The sequence below is a fragment of the Salvelinus sp. IW2-2015 genome, linkage group LG8, assembly GCF_002910315.2.
Source record: "Salvelinus sp. IW2-2015 linkage group LG8, ASM291031v2, whole genome shotgun sequence".
Classification (NCBI taxonomy): Eukaryota; Metazoa; Chordata; class Actinopteri; order Salmoniformes; family Salmonidae; genus Salvelinus; species Salvelinus sp. IW2-2015.
Genome location: NC_036848.1, coordinates 9,709,975 through 9,728,328, shown reverse-complemented (window position 1 = coordinate 9,728,328; position 18,354 = coordinate 9,709,975). Strand labels below are relative to the sequence as shown.

General features: G+C 41.6%; 1 protein-coding gene across 1 annotated transcript; it reads left to right on the top strand.

Moving 5' to 3' along the window:
* The first annotated feature begins 1,222 nt into the window (after nucleotides 1-1,222).
* On the top strand, nucleotides 1,223-16,413 carry LOC111967374 (putative monooxygenase p33MONOX). The gene is made up of 8 exons (XM_023992339.2): nucleotides 1,223-1,392; nucleotides 5,451-5,554; nucleotides 5,791-5,978; nucleotides 6,208-6,346; nucleotides 9,006-9,133; nucleotides 13,953-14,092; nucleotides 14,264-14,454; nucleotides 14,721-16,413. The coding sequence occupies exons 2-8, from the start codon at nucleotides 5,527-5,529 to the stop codon at nucleotides 14,927-14,929; spliced, it is 1,023 nt and encodes a 340-aa protein (XP_023848107.1). The 5' UTR covers nucleotides 1,223-1,392; nucleotides 5,451-5,526; the 3' UTR covers nucleotides 14,930-16,413.
* The last annotated feature ends 1,941 nt before the right edge of the window (nucleotides 16,414-18,354 follow it).

Sequence of the window (18,354 nt, the reverse complement as noted above, 5' to 3'; positions counted from 1 at the left end):
GGGTTATAATGTCACCTGGATTCCTTGCAGTAAACTAAGAGGAGGGTGTTCATCATTTAATTATGTAGAAGCAGTAATTTTGAAGTAGCAAGTTGACTTTGAAAAGGTAAAAGAGGAGATTTGACTTTCAGGATCCAGTCAAGGTAAAAGTTCTAATACAGAGCTTTGGGTTCAAGTGGTCATGTGAACATGCAAAAGGCCTGATAGTAAAAAGGCAAGTAGCTAGAAAAGCCAAGGCCAATAGCATGTTGTTAGAGCATGTCTTTAAAAGGCATGGCTCAAAGGCACAAATTATTCTACTGAATCTCAACATTATATAGTCATTCTGAATTACCTATACATGCATCGTCACAGACATTGGTCCATATGAACCTGAGACAACTTTCAATTGAACAATGAGAACAGTGAGGCATCGGCTACTTTGGGTACAGAGTGAAATTCAATAGTCTAGCAAGTTCAAGATTGGATTGTCAGTTCCAGAGGCCTATAATTCTGTGTCCTGACATTTGATACATAGATCAATGGGAAAATGTGTAATGTGTAGACCTTTACTTCAGAACGTTTTAAGTTATGTGTAAGTAATAAAGCAGGCTAATCATATTATGATTATTCTATTCGAGAATATATGAGGATGTGGTGGTCGTCGATCTTGTTCGTCGTCAGGCATCTGGCTGGCCCCCTATATGTCTAAACCCCTATTTGCATTGGGGAAACTATGCTACTGTGTGACTGTGTGTGCTGCCATCATTACATTTATGTAATAGTGGTAGAGAGTCTAAAGTAACTTTACAGGACTTCAACCACATGATGTGCACACTCAAGGGGAAGTAAGTTGGTTTTCTAGTCAATGCACTGTATGTGTGAATGTATGGGTGAATGTATGAGTAAATGTATGGGTGAATGTATGGGTGAATGTATGAGTAAATGTATGGGTGAATGTATGGGTGAATGTATGCGAGGATACAACAAAGCAAGTTGAAATGTGTATAATAACATGTTTACTATACATTCAAATATATACATATAATTGTAATAATTGGGATGTTGCTGTGAGGTGTGACCATTGTACAAAATAAAATGCATTTTAAAACGTCTCTCTGGTCTCTGCATCATGTCTAGAATCAAGACAGACAAACCCATGCACCAGGGAGGAGTCAAGACTTTCATTTTTACAATTCCCATTCCAGCATGATCACTTCCGTTATTTTTCAGAATGCTCATTCATTGGTCCGGTGCTTGACCGCTTGTCACTGCATTTGTTAATTTGCGTGCCCATCCTAAAGTCATGGATTAGGCCGTTGTCTGTTTGTTCACCAAAATCGGTTCAAATACAGCGCAGTTACGACAGTGAGTGGACTTTATTGAGGTATAGCAGGTACATCGTCATCATAGGTGAGAAATCTCTATAATTTATAACTGCATCTTGTCATGTTTCTGTAATAACCAATATGATCAATACATGTGTTTTTATTGCGTCGGTGGTTGGGTTATAGCCTACGTGTAATTATATTTTAATAGCCTACAGCAATAGTAAAATCCACCTTAATATCAAGATAATTATATATTTGTATTATAAGTAGGCCTATAATATTCATGGTTTATCAATATAAATATTTTTAAGGCGCATGTAGCCGATCGTATGAATTTAATTCCAGTATTCTGCCTGCCTTTCACGTAATCTTTTAGTGATTGGGAGTTGACTCTTTTTACTGACTCGGATCTTTTCGACTCGTTCAGTCAAATGAATGAATCTTTCGACTCATTTCGTTCATTTGAGTCAGTAGGCCTAATGCCCAGAGCACGCAGGAACCCCTATCGGCGAACGATGAACTAAAAACTCGAAAGAATCATGATTCTACAAGCCATCTCGTTCACCATAGGGGGCTTATTGGAGCTGTCATATGTGACAGAAATTTTGAAAACTGTGCTTCAAGCAATGTACATTTGTGATTGCTAGGCATATAAATACGATGATTTATTGATACCTTTGAAACGAGGTCTAGTTGCGGCCGCAACCGGACTAGATTAAGAACGACTCTTGGCAGAATATAACTGTTTGACAGCCGCGGGGGAGATTAGCCAATGTCCTTCTTCTTGAAAGTTTTATGGCAGACTACACCTACTGATTAATGTAAGAACAAATATTCCATGTGGGGACGATAAATCAAACAACCTCCCCACTCCTTCAGTCACAGTTGAAATCACATCCATACACAGCCTCAGGTGCCTGGTAGGACCGAGCATTCATCGACAGAATTCCTTGTAATGCCTCTGCAGAAAAATCCACGAGTCCCCCCCAAAAATGCTCAGCCGCATTCACAATGCATAATAAAGTAATAAACGCTACAAAGTCCACCTTCTTAACATACAACATGTCAGGATCCCTCTGTTGACAAGAGACATCATCTAGTGTCTTTACTCCTACTACCATTACTTCTTCACTTCTTTCTGCCACTCTTCTCGCCGCCTCTGGACAGGACACATTCTGGTCAGCCCTTATTCTTGCCGCATCCGTTTCCTTCACCCTGCCTAACAGGACACGTCAGGAATTCGGGTGCATGTTCACAAACCACAATTGCAGCATTTAGGCTCAGCAGGCAAATAATACTCCTCCCGTCTACATACACTTGACACATAATCAAGTAATTTACATTTGTCACACTGCATGGGTCTGTATACTGCAAGATTTTGCTCCAACTGATCAATTAGCTCAGTTGGTCAGGTGTGGCGCACACCTCTGGGCGGTATACTGCATTTTCCGATATACCAGTATTGATGCAAGGAGCGGTTTAACTTATTACTTTACCTTCGATAACGGCATTTGAATGTTTGGTTTGTTAAATGTGATACGATATGTGTAACGTCGATTTAGTTTACTTCACTTCTTGAGTAATCTCTCTCCGCTCTCACTCTCCATGCCGCTTTCCACACAGACCTAGCCCAGCCCCTGTCACTCAAGGAGCGCATTGGTTGTTCCTCGACCACTACTAGACCAGCCCCTGTCACTCAAGGAGCGCGTGGTTGTTCCTTGACCACTACTAGACACTTGCATTCGGTCTGCATGGTCAATGCAACACATGTATCAGTGTTGATAAACAACGATGCTGTTTTCACTTTGCTTCTTAATATAAATTCACTAGTGTTCTTTTATGACACTATTCATTTGTGTTTCTTACACCTGCAAACAGCTAATTAGCAAATTGTGCCCAAATCTTGTTAGCCGCTAATGGTAATCGCTAGTTAGCTGGCTGGTTTGGCTGGCTAACGTTAGTTAGTTAGCTAGCTAATAAATGTACTGAGTAAGAGCAAACGTAGTTGGCTATACAGCCTGATAATACCAGTGATGGTGTAGACCTAAATGAGCATGTTGTTTGTGTAACAGTATCTTCAAAATCAAAGAGTAATATGCGAAGCATGAATTTGTACACTACATGAAGTAGTTTAGGGAAAATATTCAATGTAGACAAAGATTATAGGGTAACCTAGGAAATACTTATCAACGCTGCTTCCTACCTTGTCACAATTAACTCCTCCCTGGTATTTTCATTCGTTGTCATGTCAAACAACGCTTATTCAAAGTGCCCACTATATATTCTAACTATATAATTACAATTATCATAATCCATGAATCCAACAGTTAACACAAGTGTTTTGCTCTAAATCGCAAATCAAATTTCAATTGCAACATTTGGTTAAAAATAAGGCCTAGATTGTTTGTCCATATCGTCCATGTGGCAGAAATGGATGTAAATGCTGAAAATGATTTTTGGTTGAAGTTGAAATGTATAAAACAATCAGAATGGAGAAAGACCTTCTAGCCCGAAGTCCAGCGCGCTATTGACTGTACCGCAAAAGCATGCTCGAGCGGCAGAGTCGATATCCGCGCTTATAAACCCAGGGTCGTTACAATATAAACATTTTATTTTCAAAAACATAAAATACTGTGATATGACATTTTGGCCATATCGCCCAGTCCTACCTGACTAACTGAGCTAATGTATTTGTTCAGTGGTTGCCTAAATTCAACACACCCCCATGGTCTTCCAGGTCAGTTAACTCAAAAACATGAAGTGCCTTCGGCACTCCAGGACCAGGGTTGCCTACCTCTGCAATAGGCTATTGTTCGAGAACTGCAGCAGCCACACAAACGATTCGCTCTTGAGTTCGAGTGTTAAGCAGAAGGTTGTGTATGTTTTGGTTCTACAAAGCTGTGTCCAATAACATTTAATAATCAAATGATTGCATTAATAATTTGTCAGTTATTTTCCTTCTCTATGATGCCTGTAACATGATTTTTCTGCTGTGCACATGATGGACTGTTGGTTGTCGTCTCTTGGATCCGCTGAACCGGAGAATCGCGTATTAATCCTGCTTTGAATTAATTGCGGCCAGGCCGGCCAGCAGGTCAAACGAACGACTAAAATGAACGAGTCAATCGGAGAAAATAATTTTGACTCTCGAATCAGTGAAAAGAGTCGTTCAAAAAGAACGAATCGTTTGCGAACTTCACATCAATATTGTATTTGTGCAAGTCACTGTCCAGCTGGCAAGCGCTGCTGCCGACGTTGTCAATTTCAGTATAGGTTAATTAAAGCTATGCTGTCTTGACTTTCACAATCGTGACAATCGCATGTTTCTCATGTTCTGCAAATATTTTTTACCTCCTATTACTGCTTCCCCTTTCTATTTCGGACATTTTAAACAGCAGCCTGCTATGGTAGGCTATATATGTCTTCCCCATGGTGTCTCCACGATTCAGGAATTTAATCTCACAAAATCTTGGGAATGGTGTTAAAAGAATTGCATTTGTTACTGATCTGTTGATAAGATTGGTGGTAGATGAAGGAGAGTTTAGGCCACACAGTACCGGGATAATTGTTATAGGAGTGCATGTTGTGCAAACAGCATTGGTCTGTTGCAACTTGCAATAAGAAAACAACTCAATTGATTAATATTCTCGCATTATAGCCTACAAATATACATTGGAACATTGCTTCACCTTCACCATCTGGTGTGGACACTGTAACATGGTTGTGTGACGTGTGTGACTTCCTGTCTTTCCGTGACATGACTCTGATGTTGTGACCTTTTGTAACATAGGCTTCTGGTAACCAGACTCAGGTCTATTTGGGGGTCAGAACCCCTCCCAGGACATTGTGCTCTTCCCAAAACAAACATAAAACCAAACCTTTATTAATTAGTGTGTTGACATTATTCATAAAGCATTTTTTGTTGTTGTATCAGGACCCGTATCCACGAAGCGTCTCAGAGTGCTGATCTAGGATCAGGTCCCCATCTGTCCATATCATTTGATTCTTTATGATCTAAAAGGCAATACTGATCATAGATCAGCACTCCTACTCTGAAGATACCTTGTGGATACGGGCCCAGGCCTCTGGAACTCTGCCCCATTATATAACTCATGTTGGGTTTTATGCTGATCTCTGCAGATTAGGAAGCCAGTCAAGATCTCCACATTCACCTTCATTCGCATAGATAACCTGGTCCTCCATAGCACACTGCAGAATGGGATCCAGACAGGGTGATATACCAGGTAACACATGATGAACATCCTCCTTCATTGATCACGTGTGATACACATCATCAAAGATGAAAGCAAATAGAATTGATGACTAGTACCATTTCTTTGATTCCCAACACAATAAGATAGTAAATGTGATGGTGTGCTTCTTCATTTGACACACAAACGGTCCACTAGCGGTCAAATAAATTAGGTGAGGTCATTAAATGTTGCTCTAATGTTTCTCTTACCATTGTCTTCAATTCCAGCACTGGAGTCTGGTGTATCGGGGGGATTCTTTGGGGGGTTCTCGTCCCCCATTGGTATGTCCAGACGAGCCTTTAGCTATGACGAGGCCCTGGACGCTCCCATGCACTCCCCTCCCCCTGACATGTGTGTCAACAACCCATGGAAGGACCCTCTCATCCCACAGAGGAAGTTCAAGAGGATTGTTGAGGTACAGAACCTAAATATCTCCTAGTTATCTATCCTGTTACTACATACAGTATAGAAGTTTATAGTTGTGTAATAGTACTTGTTGTGTAACGGCAACTGTAACGCTCAATGTCCAACCTGGCCGAGGTTATCACTGTAGAGTTTAATGAACCGTGGCTGGGAGAGTGACCACCCATAAAGCACGTAGTATTGTGTTCATATTAAACCCATTGGCCTGTTGTTATGTCCAGGAGGACGAGAGTTGCACTGGGAAGACACTGAACTTGTCTGCCAGTCAGTTTAACGTGGCAACAACAGCAGCACCGGTCAAGTCCCCTGTCCCCGTGGTCAAGGCCAAAGCCTCCTCGCTCATGAACACACTCATGATCAGTAAGTAGGAAAACAAACAAACTCACATTGTCAAATTTACAATGTATCTACACATCCAACATCGTTCAAAACACTGCTGCTACTCCGGTGGCCATTAGTCCGGTGGCCGTTTGATTAATTGTTCAACAGTCTTATGGCTTGGGGGTAGAAGCTGCTAAGGAGCCTTTTGGTCCTAGACTTGGCGCTCCGGTACCGCTTGCCTTGCGGTAACATGTTAACATAGTGAGATACCTGTCAACTTTACAAAGTAACTAGACATCCAACATGCTAACACAGTAAGACATCCCAAATCCTGATGCACTCTGATCATACTATATGGAATATTGTAGAAATATCAGAATAGATGGTATACAGTTGAAGTCGGAAGTTTACATACACCTTAGCCAAATACTTTTAAACTCAGTTTTTCACAATTACTGACATTTAATCCAAGTAATAAATTCCCTGTCTTAGGTCTTAGTTGGGATCACCACTTTATTTTAAGAATGTGAAATTATTGAGAATTATTATTATTTATTTTTTCACATTATTTTTTTTATCACATTCCCAGTGGTTCAGAAATTTACATACACTCAATTAGTATTTGGTAGCATTTCCTTTAAATTGTTTAACTTGGATCAAACATTTCGGGTAGCCTTCCACAAGCTTCCCACAATAAGTTGGGTGAATTTTGGCCCATTCCTCCTGACAGAGCTGGTGTAACCGAGTCAGGTTTGTAGGCCTCCTTGTTCGCACACGCTTTTTCAGTTCTGCCCACACATTTTCTATGGGATTGAGGTCAGGGCTTTGTGATGGCCACTCCAATACCTTGACTTTGTTGTCCTTAAGCCATTTTGCCACAACTTTGGAAGTATGCTTGGGGTCATTGTCCATTTGGAAGACCCATTTGTGACCAAGCTTTAACTTCCTGACTGATGTCTTGAGATGTTGCTTCAATATATCCACATCATTTTCCTTTCCTCATGATGCCATCTATTTTGTGAAGTGCACCAGTCCCTCCTGCAGCAAAGCACACCCACAACATGATGCTGCCACCCCCGTGCTTCACGGTTGGGATGATGTTCTTCGGCTTGCAAGCCTCCCCCTTTTCCTCCAAACATAACGATGGTCATTATGGCCAAACAGTTCTATTTTTGTTTCATCAGACCAGAGGACATTTCTCCAAAAAGTACGATCTTTGTCCCCATGTGCATTTGCAAACCGTAGTCTGTCTTTTTAATGGCGGTTTTGTAACAGTGGCTTCTTCCTTGCTGAGCGTCCTTTCAGGTTATGTCAATATAGGACTTGTTTTACTGTGGATATAGATACTTTTGTACCTATTTCCTCCAGCATCTTCACAAGGTCCTTTGCTGTTGTTCTGGGATTGATTTTGCACTTTTGCACCAAAGTACGTTCATCTCTAGGAGAGAACGCGTCTCCTTTCTGAGCGGTATGACGGCTGCTTGTTCCCATGGTGTTTATACTTGCATACTATTGTTTGTACAGATGAGCGTGGTACCTTCAGGCACTTGAAAATTGCTCCCAAGGATGAACCAGACTTGTGGTGGTCTACAATTATTTTTGGTTGATTTGTTTTGATTTTCCCATGACGTCAAGCAAAGAGACACTCAGTTTGAAGGTAGGCCTTGAAATACATCCACAGCTACACCTCCAATTGACTCAAATGATGATGATGTCAATTAGCCAATCAGAAGCTTCTAAAGCCATGACATCATTTTCTGGAGTTGTCCAAACTGTTTAAAGGCACAGTCAACTTAGTGTATGTAAACTTCTGACCCACTGGAATTGTGATACAGTGAATTATAAGTAAAATAATCTGTCTGTAAACAATTGTTGGAAAAATGAGTTGTGTCATGCACAAAGTAGATGTCCTAACCGACTTGCCAAAACTATAGTTTGTTAACAAGAAATTTGTGGAGAAGTTGAAAAATGAGTTTTAATGACTCCAACCTATGTGTATGTAAACTTCCGACTTCAAATGTATATATTGCACTGTATAGATCAGGGATGGGCAACTTGCGAATAATAGAATACCCAAGGTCTCTCAACTAGAAAACACACAGTCACTCAATTAGCCCATGTCAGCTACATTTTTTGAGATTGGTAAGTTAGTCTATTGGCCAGCTATTTAAACTTGTAGTAAGCATGGTCCAATGACTGACCGGAGTGGGGCCCATTGATCATCAATTTTCATATTAAACACAGCAAACATATGCCTCCACCCTTTGGCAAAATGGGTAGAATTGCAGGAAATAAGCTGTAAAACTGAACATTCTTCTCTCCGCCCCATGGCAAAATTCTTTGAATTGTATGAAATTAGTTATAAAATTACAAAATCTTCTCTCCACCCCATGGCAAAATGTGTAGAATAGCAGTAAATTAACCTTAAAACTACAATTTTTATCTTCACTGTCACGATGGGGGCCGCTAAAATGTTTTGCTCGCAGGGGGTGGGGGGGGAGTTTAGTTTTTGTTGTTGTCCCCACCCCCATCAAAGTTGCCCGTCCCTGTTCTAGATGATAGGAATGACATAGATAGATATATGGGATAGGATGGATGACATAATATCATTGCATTCAACATTGCTGCGCTAGACTAGTACACCACACTAGACTTGTATGTCCTACTGCTGACTGTGAACCCATCCCTGGTCCTTCAGAGCAGACCCAGGAGAGCCTCCAGAGGTTTGAGCTCCAGGCAGGGCTAACAGAAGCTGGCTACACCCCCCACAAGGGCCTCTCTGCAGAGGACACACGATTCCACCGCCTGGCTGAGGGGCAGATGCCTGTGAGTATGACAGGGACTGGAGGATTGACTGTTGGCACTGATACAAGATCAGCTTACCGTTGGAAAAAGCATATCCCAGTCCACTGGAGGGGTGGGCGGAGTGTAATGCTAAACCTTCCATCAATGCATGAGTTAATATCAGTTCAGACTCATGCTCTCTGACATACCATTTTGTATTCACTGATGACATTTGCATTTAAAGTTTATCAAAAGGTGGTCTATGATATGCAAGCTAGGTACTAAGGCAAGAAAATGATCAGAAGTTCTGTAAATGTATTTGAGAATTTGATCATAGCTGTTCTGCTATTGTTACTGTATGTTTCAATGCAGAACCAAAAAATGCTTGTGCGCGATTGAGAAAAACTGTAATGTTTGTAAATAGTTGGTGTAATTCCAGTCCTTTGATCAGTGCAGACTCATGCTATCTGAGTCATGCTACCTGACATACCATAGGTGGATGGGAGCAGGAGATAGTGTTATATAAGAGCAATCAATCTTGAAGAACTAGAAACATGCTCTCTCCCTCTAGAGTGTGCTTGGATATGTTTTTCTTTTTTTTAAAGACCAGTATAATATACATCTTGAATGTAACCCTCATGTGTGTCTGCCTGCCTGTGCAGTTGTTGTCTCTGTGGTGTATGATTAGGCTTGGGCCAGGGGTCAATGAGACTGTCCAAAGGTGTTGCATACAAGTGTCAACAGTTTGGATTCCATAGACCCATTTCCAGGCTGCATCATCAAAGAGGCTTGTTTATGTTGAAGTGAATACGACAACATCCAATTTCAGATGCAGATGGTTATCGTCTACTACAACATTGCAGATGTCATCATGGAATTGATTATCTAGCACACTAGCAAGCCAGCGAGGCAAGGTAAAATATCACAAACCGTGCTAGATAAAGCCAGAACAATAATATACTTGTTGAACATAGCTATAGCCACCATTCTGGTTTATTTTCATAGTCATAACTCACACACTGTTAACTTTGATACGAGGAAGGGTGCGCATAGCTCGAATGTGCCGTTTGCTTGTAAACAAAAGACGTCTCTATAGAGCCAACCGATTGCATGCTATTCTTAAATATCGACATATAGTATGTTACATATAAGCTTAGCTTCCCCTATTGCATGCAGCACCTATGCATATATACAGTACGTACTGAACTTGTACACATGTACATAAATAGAATACATTGCTTTAGAACATGACCTACCGCTTGCATGTAAATATCTGACTGGATAGAATCTCCAACAGTGGCCAAGGGTATATCGTCATGACTGCAAGGTGTCCCGATATCTTTTCCAACTGTCCATTATTTGGTTTTAATGCCCATTCTAGAATGCCCTTCTAGCCAATCAGAAACCAGTATTCAACAATGCTGTGGTATAATTAAGAAATAAGGCCTGAGGGTATATGGTATGAGGCCAATATACTGTACTATGGCTAAGGGCTGTTCTTATGCACAACGCCGTAGTATATTGGTCATATACCACAAATGCCTGAGGTGCCATATTGGTATTATAAACCGGCTACCAATGTAATTAGAACAGTAAACAAGTAGTTTTGCGTCATACCCGTGGTATATTTAAGCAATAAGGCATGAGGCGGTGTGGTTTATGGCCAATATACCACGGCTAAGGGCTGTTATGCACGACGCAACACGGTGTGCCTGGATACAGCCCGTAGCCATGTATATTGGCCATATACCACAAACCCCCGAGGTGCCTTATTGCTATTATAAACTGGTTACCAACGTAATTAGAACAGTAAAAATAAAAAAAATTGTCCTTCCCTGTCAGCCAATCAGCATCCAGGAGCCAAACTGAATGAATTCAATCAATATCCACTCATGTTACACAGTCATTTTAGTATTGTAATCATAATCTATATTCAGTTATTTTATAGGTGAATGGTATCCACATATATGGTGGACTCATTTTCATCAACACATATAATGGCTCGACAATAGCTTATATACATTTTACCCTTTGTGTAAAATAAACACCACTAATAAAGTTTATGAAAATGCTACTGGATATAGAAATTGTCACCCACAATAAAGCAGGGCTATTTCCTTGTGTGATGTATTTGTTTTTTGATCATCTGATTTGTTGCCAGGTTCTCGATTCGATTTCGGGTTCTATGTTCTTTTGACACTTGTATTAAACCATAGATAGTGCCGTATGTTCCACTGAGGTATAATAAGAATGAGTCTGTTCTAGAATTTATTTCTCTGTGCTTTGCATGTTGCCAGGCAACACCCTTAAAATGACATGATCGCCCATATTTTCCTTAAACAGCCAATCAGAAAGCCTGTAACAAAGGGGATTTTTTTTTCCGGTTTGTAGCTAACTTAGCTAGCTACACATCATTGTACCTCCGTCTCCGTGCTTTATTTGTCAATTAAACTTGAATACAAAATACGAATAATGGATAAAGTGACAGAGTGGATCGTACTGGAAAGTCAAAGGAATCTTCTCATGAAAAGGTATTTCATTAGATTTATGTTTCATTTTCCTTGACAATATCCTGTATGTCGAGGCCTAACGTTCGCTAAATTAACCTAACAGTAAAATAAACGGAGGCCTACCGTACGTTTGCAACAAAAACAAGCTGAAACGAAGGTAATTTAACATACAGTATATACACAATGAATAGTCATATAGCTGATTGGGTAATAATTATTAACTTCTGTCTAACGTTATACCGGCAACAGAAACGGGGACACTTTGTGCTTTGTGCTAAACTACCGTAGCTTGCTAGCTAACGTTGTTTGGTGAGGTCCCGGTTAAACAAACAGTTTATCAGGCTAGAGCCAGTTTCTGCCAGTCTGGCCCTAGCGTGTGTTGACAAACCTTCGACTCCGTAGCACATCGATACAATATATACGACGTTTTTGTTGTTGTTAGTTTCAACAGCGCGTACAACCATATTTTCTCCTAATCAATGAGTGATTTATTGCAACTTGTAACAAGTAACGTTAAAATTGTTACTTTTGCTGCACATGTATGTGTACCCTGAGTATACAAAACATTATGAACACCTTCCTAATATTGAGTTTATAAGAACAGCCTCAATTCGTAGGGGCATGGACTCTACAAGGTGTAGAACGCATTTCACATTGATGTCGGCCCATGTTGACTACAATGCTTCCCACCGTTTGGGTGGTGGACCATTCTTGATACACACGGGAAACTGTTTTTAACCGATCTACACCGATTTTGAAGTGGATTTAACAGGTGACATCAGTAAGGGATCATAGCGTTCACCTGGATTCACCTGGTCAGTCTGTTATGGAGTGTTCTTAATGTTTTGTATACTCAGCGTAGATAGTACATTTGATGTTTTCAGCATATCACAAACTGTTTCTCCGTATTGGTTTTTGATTTGGGCAAGTTAAAGCTGTGTTTTGACATTTGGCTCTTTATCAAATTGTCTTGTCAACAGGAAGCAGTGACAGCATCATTTTCAACTTAAGTTTTAGGATTATAAATTGATCTTTCCAATGGTATTGTACTTAATCATGTAAAAACTGTGGAATGAGTCTGAAATCGTGCTGCAATTTATTTTATTTTATGATATACCAGAAATCACAATCGAGTTTGCCCTTCCTACTAAAAGGGTGTGGTCTATCAATGTCACATTGTCAGGGATTTACCCCCCTCCTGGGTCTTTGACAGGTTCATGGGTGTGACATAAACATGTGGTCCCTGACCAACCGTCTGGAGCCGTGGTCGACACCAGATTTGGATTCGACAGGCAGGGTTCCAAAAGGTTATGTTTCGGTCAGGTGCTGAAACCCAAGAGGAAACCCCTAGATAGAATGTTAGGAGCAGAGCAAACCAAGAGGGGACAGACAGTGCATCAGCCACATTGGAATGATGAGCAGTACAGTGAGCAGAACTCAAGAGCAAGGATTGCAACCTGGAGAACAGACAGAGAGAATGCAGGTGCATTGTACATACAGAGGTACGGGATATTCATCCCAATATTCCCCGACAGAATGGAGGATGATGAACATTGAGAATATCGTTCCAGAGATGGTAGTAACCAAAATCCACAGACTCAAAATGGTAAGATTGGAGCTTTTTCACTAGCCTATAGCATAGTTCTATGGACTATGGAATTAGCTGGGAAACTCTCTAGATTGCCTAATCTTCTGTGAATATTGCTACCTAGCTGGGGAACCATATTGGCAGGCTTATCCTGCTATGGGTAATAGGGATGTTTGTGACAGGTCTTGACGGTGGTTTGGTTTCTTTCTGGGTGGGTGGGTGCAGGACAAGTGGTTTGCCTGTCTTGTTTGGCCTAGGAAGAACACTCCCTTTCTTGATGCGTTTGAGTTATACACATAATAAAAATACTTGATATGCAGTGAGCTTCTAATTTTGGACTGATGGGAATGGGATCCCTTCGTAGAGAGGGTTATTAGAAGGCCATTTGTCTTTGTGCCGGTCCAGTGGAATTTGTAGCCTGTTGGCCCACCAGTGTATCTTCACTCCTTCTGTTCAGTGCCCCCTCAGTGGCTATCTCTCCCATTGACTGAGGTTAAGGGCGGTCAACGGTTTCCAATAACCCTTAGTTTGACACAGAAACAAATGGGGGGGGGACAGGCCAAACTGGGCTTTGGTTTGTGTGTTTGTGGCCAGCCATCATTTGACTCGTCTCAATGTCACAATCCTGCTGTGTCTTCTTGTCATGTGTGTTGTCTGTAAATGTCTTGCAAAACACACACCTCTCTCTCCCTCATGGGCTGCAGACAGGGAGCTACTGAACAACATCTCTAAGCTGCATCTTTCTACCTCTTTGTCTCTGCAGAAGCTGAGAATGCCAAGCGGGGACTTCAAGGAGGACAGGCTTTCGACATCAGCTCAATCCACACCTTGTGGCACCCCTTCCGGGACCCCCTCCGTTACCCCCAGCGTCAGTCCCCACGCCTCACCGATACTCAACCGCAGGTATGCATCAAATGGCTATTTTTGGCTATTTTGGAATAGATCCTGTAGTTGAATAGACGTCCACTCCCCTCTGAATGAGCACTAGATTCAAATATGAGTCATATTTTCAGATGGCACATTAGGTTCAATTGTTCCATGTCTCTAATGGCTTTGTTGTGTGTGGACATGCAGGAACTGGTTCAACAGCCAGAGTCTTGCACCATTTCTCGCTTCCACAGAACTCAGTAGTCCTAACCTCAGCCCTGAAATGGGAGGCAACGAGGGAGGAGGTGGAGCGGGAGGGGAGAGGTGGAGCTTATTTGGAACTTCTCGCCCGGTAGTACAGAAGTCCACTACTGACCCCGGTTCAGAAACCAACACAGGTGAGAAATCAGTCCCTCGGGAGTTGTTGGCCGAGCTTTCTTTGTTAAAAAAAAAATAAAAAAAAGTGAGAAGGGTCTAAGAATAGACTTTGTGTTCCCAAGAGAGAATGTGTTAATAATAGTATTCTATAGTCATGGTCAAGTCAGCATTTCGGATTCTAAAAAATAACTTAAAATGTAATGGACGTTGCAATTTTTTTGCTTGGCTGATGCTATACCTTTTTGTCAGGTGCGTTAACATCCTTGTCTCCTCTGCTGTCCCTCAGGCTTCACACTACAGTCGTACTTTGGCGTGCCAAAGTCCAACACCATGGAAGGCATTAAGACCCAGGTCAACCTCATGGTGGATGACCCCGCCAAGTTCAACCCCCCCAAGATCGAGATCAGCGGCATCGAGGGCAAGAGACCCCCCCAGACTCGCCCACACAAACTCAAACCCCGGGACATGAACGTCCTGACGCCGTCAGGATTCTGATACCCCCAGGAGGCCCTTCTCCTGAATTCTACCGACCCTCGCCCCCCGTCGCCCCCTGTCGGCCAGTAGCTGGTCTACTACCCTCCTCTGTCTTCTCGGCCTCTATGGAAGCCCTGAGATGTAGAAAATGGAGAAGCTACAGAACTATCCCCCTATTCCCTAAACCTTACTGTTCTACCTGACCCTATTCCTGCTGATGGTGAACCTACTATAGACATCTCCCTCTTTAGTGCCAAACCTCCTTGGTCCAATTAAAGCACCAAACTGAGTATTTCCAACCACCTCGCCTCAAGAGGGGCACTTCTTCAGTTTCTGGGTGCTTTGGCATATGGTGCCCGGTTGCCATTGTCGTCTGCGATGTCATGAGGTTGAAATGGTGGTTTTGATGTCTCATGAGTCACTGAACCAGTACCTGGGCTTGAGGAGACTGTGATGTCTCATGAGTCACTGAACCAGTACCTGGGCTTGAGGAGACCCTGAATATGACGAGATCTTCTCTGACGCTCAGGATCCTTCAAGTCAAAGTCCCATTAACCGGCTCTGCAAATGTTATGTCAAAATACATTCTGTACTCACCACAATTTGGCGTTTCGCAGAGCAACTATCGTCGTTACTGCCGTTACGCATGGCGTTTACCTCCTAAAAATGTGTTTTGGGATACTGTACTGCTGCTGGATCAGCCGACCTGTGTGTGGCAGTAATGAGTCATTGGATTTGGCGCATGCGCATTTGGTCAAAGATAGTTGCTCTGTGAAACGTGATATTGTGGTGAGTACTGAATGTATTTTGACATAACATTTGCAGAGCCAGTTAATGGGACTTTGAATTGAAGGATCCCGGGCGTCAGAGGAGATGTTGTCATATTGTCTCCTTAAGCCCAGGTACTGGTTCAATCAGTTCCCTGCTCTGACTGACAAAAACCGCCATGGTTCATTATATTGAACTCCCTCTCGCTAAAAGCACTACAGCCCCCAGCCAATGCAATTTCACTCAACTAGACTCCATCACCTCTGACAGTCTTATGCTTTTGTAGTTTGATAGTTTTGTATAGTTCTTTTGGGGGGGGAGCAGTGAGTGTGGTATTACTGATGTTGTGCCTAAGCTTGCTTCTGACGTCTGCCATATCAGTTGACTTTTTATTTGACAGTCTTAGTACTATTACTTAAGTTAGTTATTGGATGAGAGCGTGGCTACTGCTAACCTGGAATTTAAAAAATAAATAATAAAAATCCAGATATTATGTTATTGCTATTAAATGGTGTGTTATGATATTTCCATATACAAGTCTGTAATGCTTTAAGAATATATTGATATGAAGGCCTATGCATTGAATTAGTCATTTGAAATGTGTTTTTTATATTAACTATTACTTTAGAATCAATGCTGTTTTTGCAAGATGTTTATGAATTCCAATAGTTCGTTGCACAAGGGATAGCTTTTCCCACTGAATTCAGCTGTAAATAAACTCAACACAAACGAAATGACTCCCATGTTTCTGGTCTGAATGTTATTTCTCTTAAAGGTTGACTCTAAAGGGCCGGGAAGACCCCTCCCCACCATATAAAAGGACAGGGCATACTTTGTTTATGAAACAGCTTCAGTCGATTTAAAGATTAACATTTTGGGGGGGAATYGGGTTGCTAACTAGTGTATTTTATGTTGCATGATTGTCTAACACCCCACACTCTTAAAATCCTCCATTAGGGTGTGCTGTTAGGTTAACTATTTAAGTTGTGAAACTTTTGCTGATTTGACAGTTGCATCTCATGGACGCTAGATGGCACAAGGCTCAGTGAAATTATGAGTAGTGCAAAGATATACAGTGCCTTCATATGTATTCACAGCCCTGAATCAATACTTTGTAGAAGCACCTTTGGCAGTTATTCATTACAACTGAGTGTTTCTGGATACGTGTCTTAAGAGCTTTCCACACCTGGATTGTGGCACATTTTCAAAATTCTTCAAGCTCTGTGAAATTGTTTTTTAATCATTGCTAGACAACCATTTTCAGATCTTGCCATAGATTTAAGTCAAACCTGTAACTTGGCCACTCAGAACGTTCACTGTCTTCTTGGTAAGCAACTCCAGTATAGATTTGGCCTTGTGTTTGGTGGAAAGCAGACAACTAGGTTTTCCTCTAGTTGGCTCCATTTAGTTATTTTTTTTWATCCTGAAAAGCTCCCCAGTGCTTAATGATTAAAAGCATACCCATAACATGATGCAGGCCACCACTATGCTTGAAAATATGGAGAGTGGTGCTCAGTAATCTATTGTATTTGCCATAAACAATACACTGTATTCAGGACAAAAAGTTGATTCCTTTGCCACATTTTTTGCAGTATTACTTTAGTGCCTTGTTGCAAACAKAATGCATGTTTCGGAATATTTTTATTCTGTACAGCAGAGTTCTTCAACCCTGAGATTTACCTTCCTGGAGATTTACTTTCAACTAGCTGATTATTAGAATCGGGTGTGCTAGATTAGGGTTGGAGCAAAAACCTACAGGGCAATTAGGTTAGTATTGTGGAGTAACTACAATGTTGTTGATCCAGCACGGCTGGCCCTTAAATGTACACGGAGAGCCAACATTAATAATAGACATGTCAGTCTATCAGGACTCAAAGTGGAGGAGAGATTGACTTCGTCACTGCTTGTCTTTGTAAGTGGTGAATGCACCGAGCTGTCTGTTTAAACTACTCGGACACCCATTGATACCCCACAAGACATGCCACCAGAGGTCTTCACAATCCCCAATTCCAGAACAGACTACGGGAGGTGCACAATACTACATAGAGCCATGACTACATGMAGCTCTATTCCACCTCAGATAACTGATGCAAGCTGTAGAATCAGATAACAGATTAAAATACACCTTATGGAACAGCGGGGACTGTGAAGAGACACACACACAGGTAGACACACGCATACGCACACCAGTGCTAGCACACGCAATCTACACACACGTGCATTGTAATATTGTTGTATGGTGGTATATATTTTGTGTTGTGGTGTGACAGTGTTATTTTATGTAATGTTTTATCTCTTGTTTTATGTGTAATGTAAGTGTCTTAACGTGTTTGGACCCCAGGAAGAGTAGCTGCTGCCTTGGCAGGAACTAATGGGGTTCCATAATAAACCCCAGGAAGAGTAGCTGCTGCCTTGGCAGGAACTAATGGGGGTTCCATAATAAAGGGCCCCAGGAAGAGTTAGCTGCTGCCTTGGCAGGAGGACAAATGGGGTTCCATAATAATACCGCCAGAAGAGTAGCTGCTGCCTTGGCAGAACTAATGGGGTTCCATAATAAAACCCCAGAAGAGTAGCTGCTGCCTTGGCAGGAACTAATGGGGATCCATAATAAATCCTCCGCAGGAAAGTAGTCGCTGCCTTGGCAAGAGGGGAACTACATCGGGGATCCAATAATAACC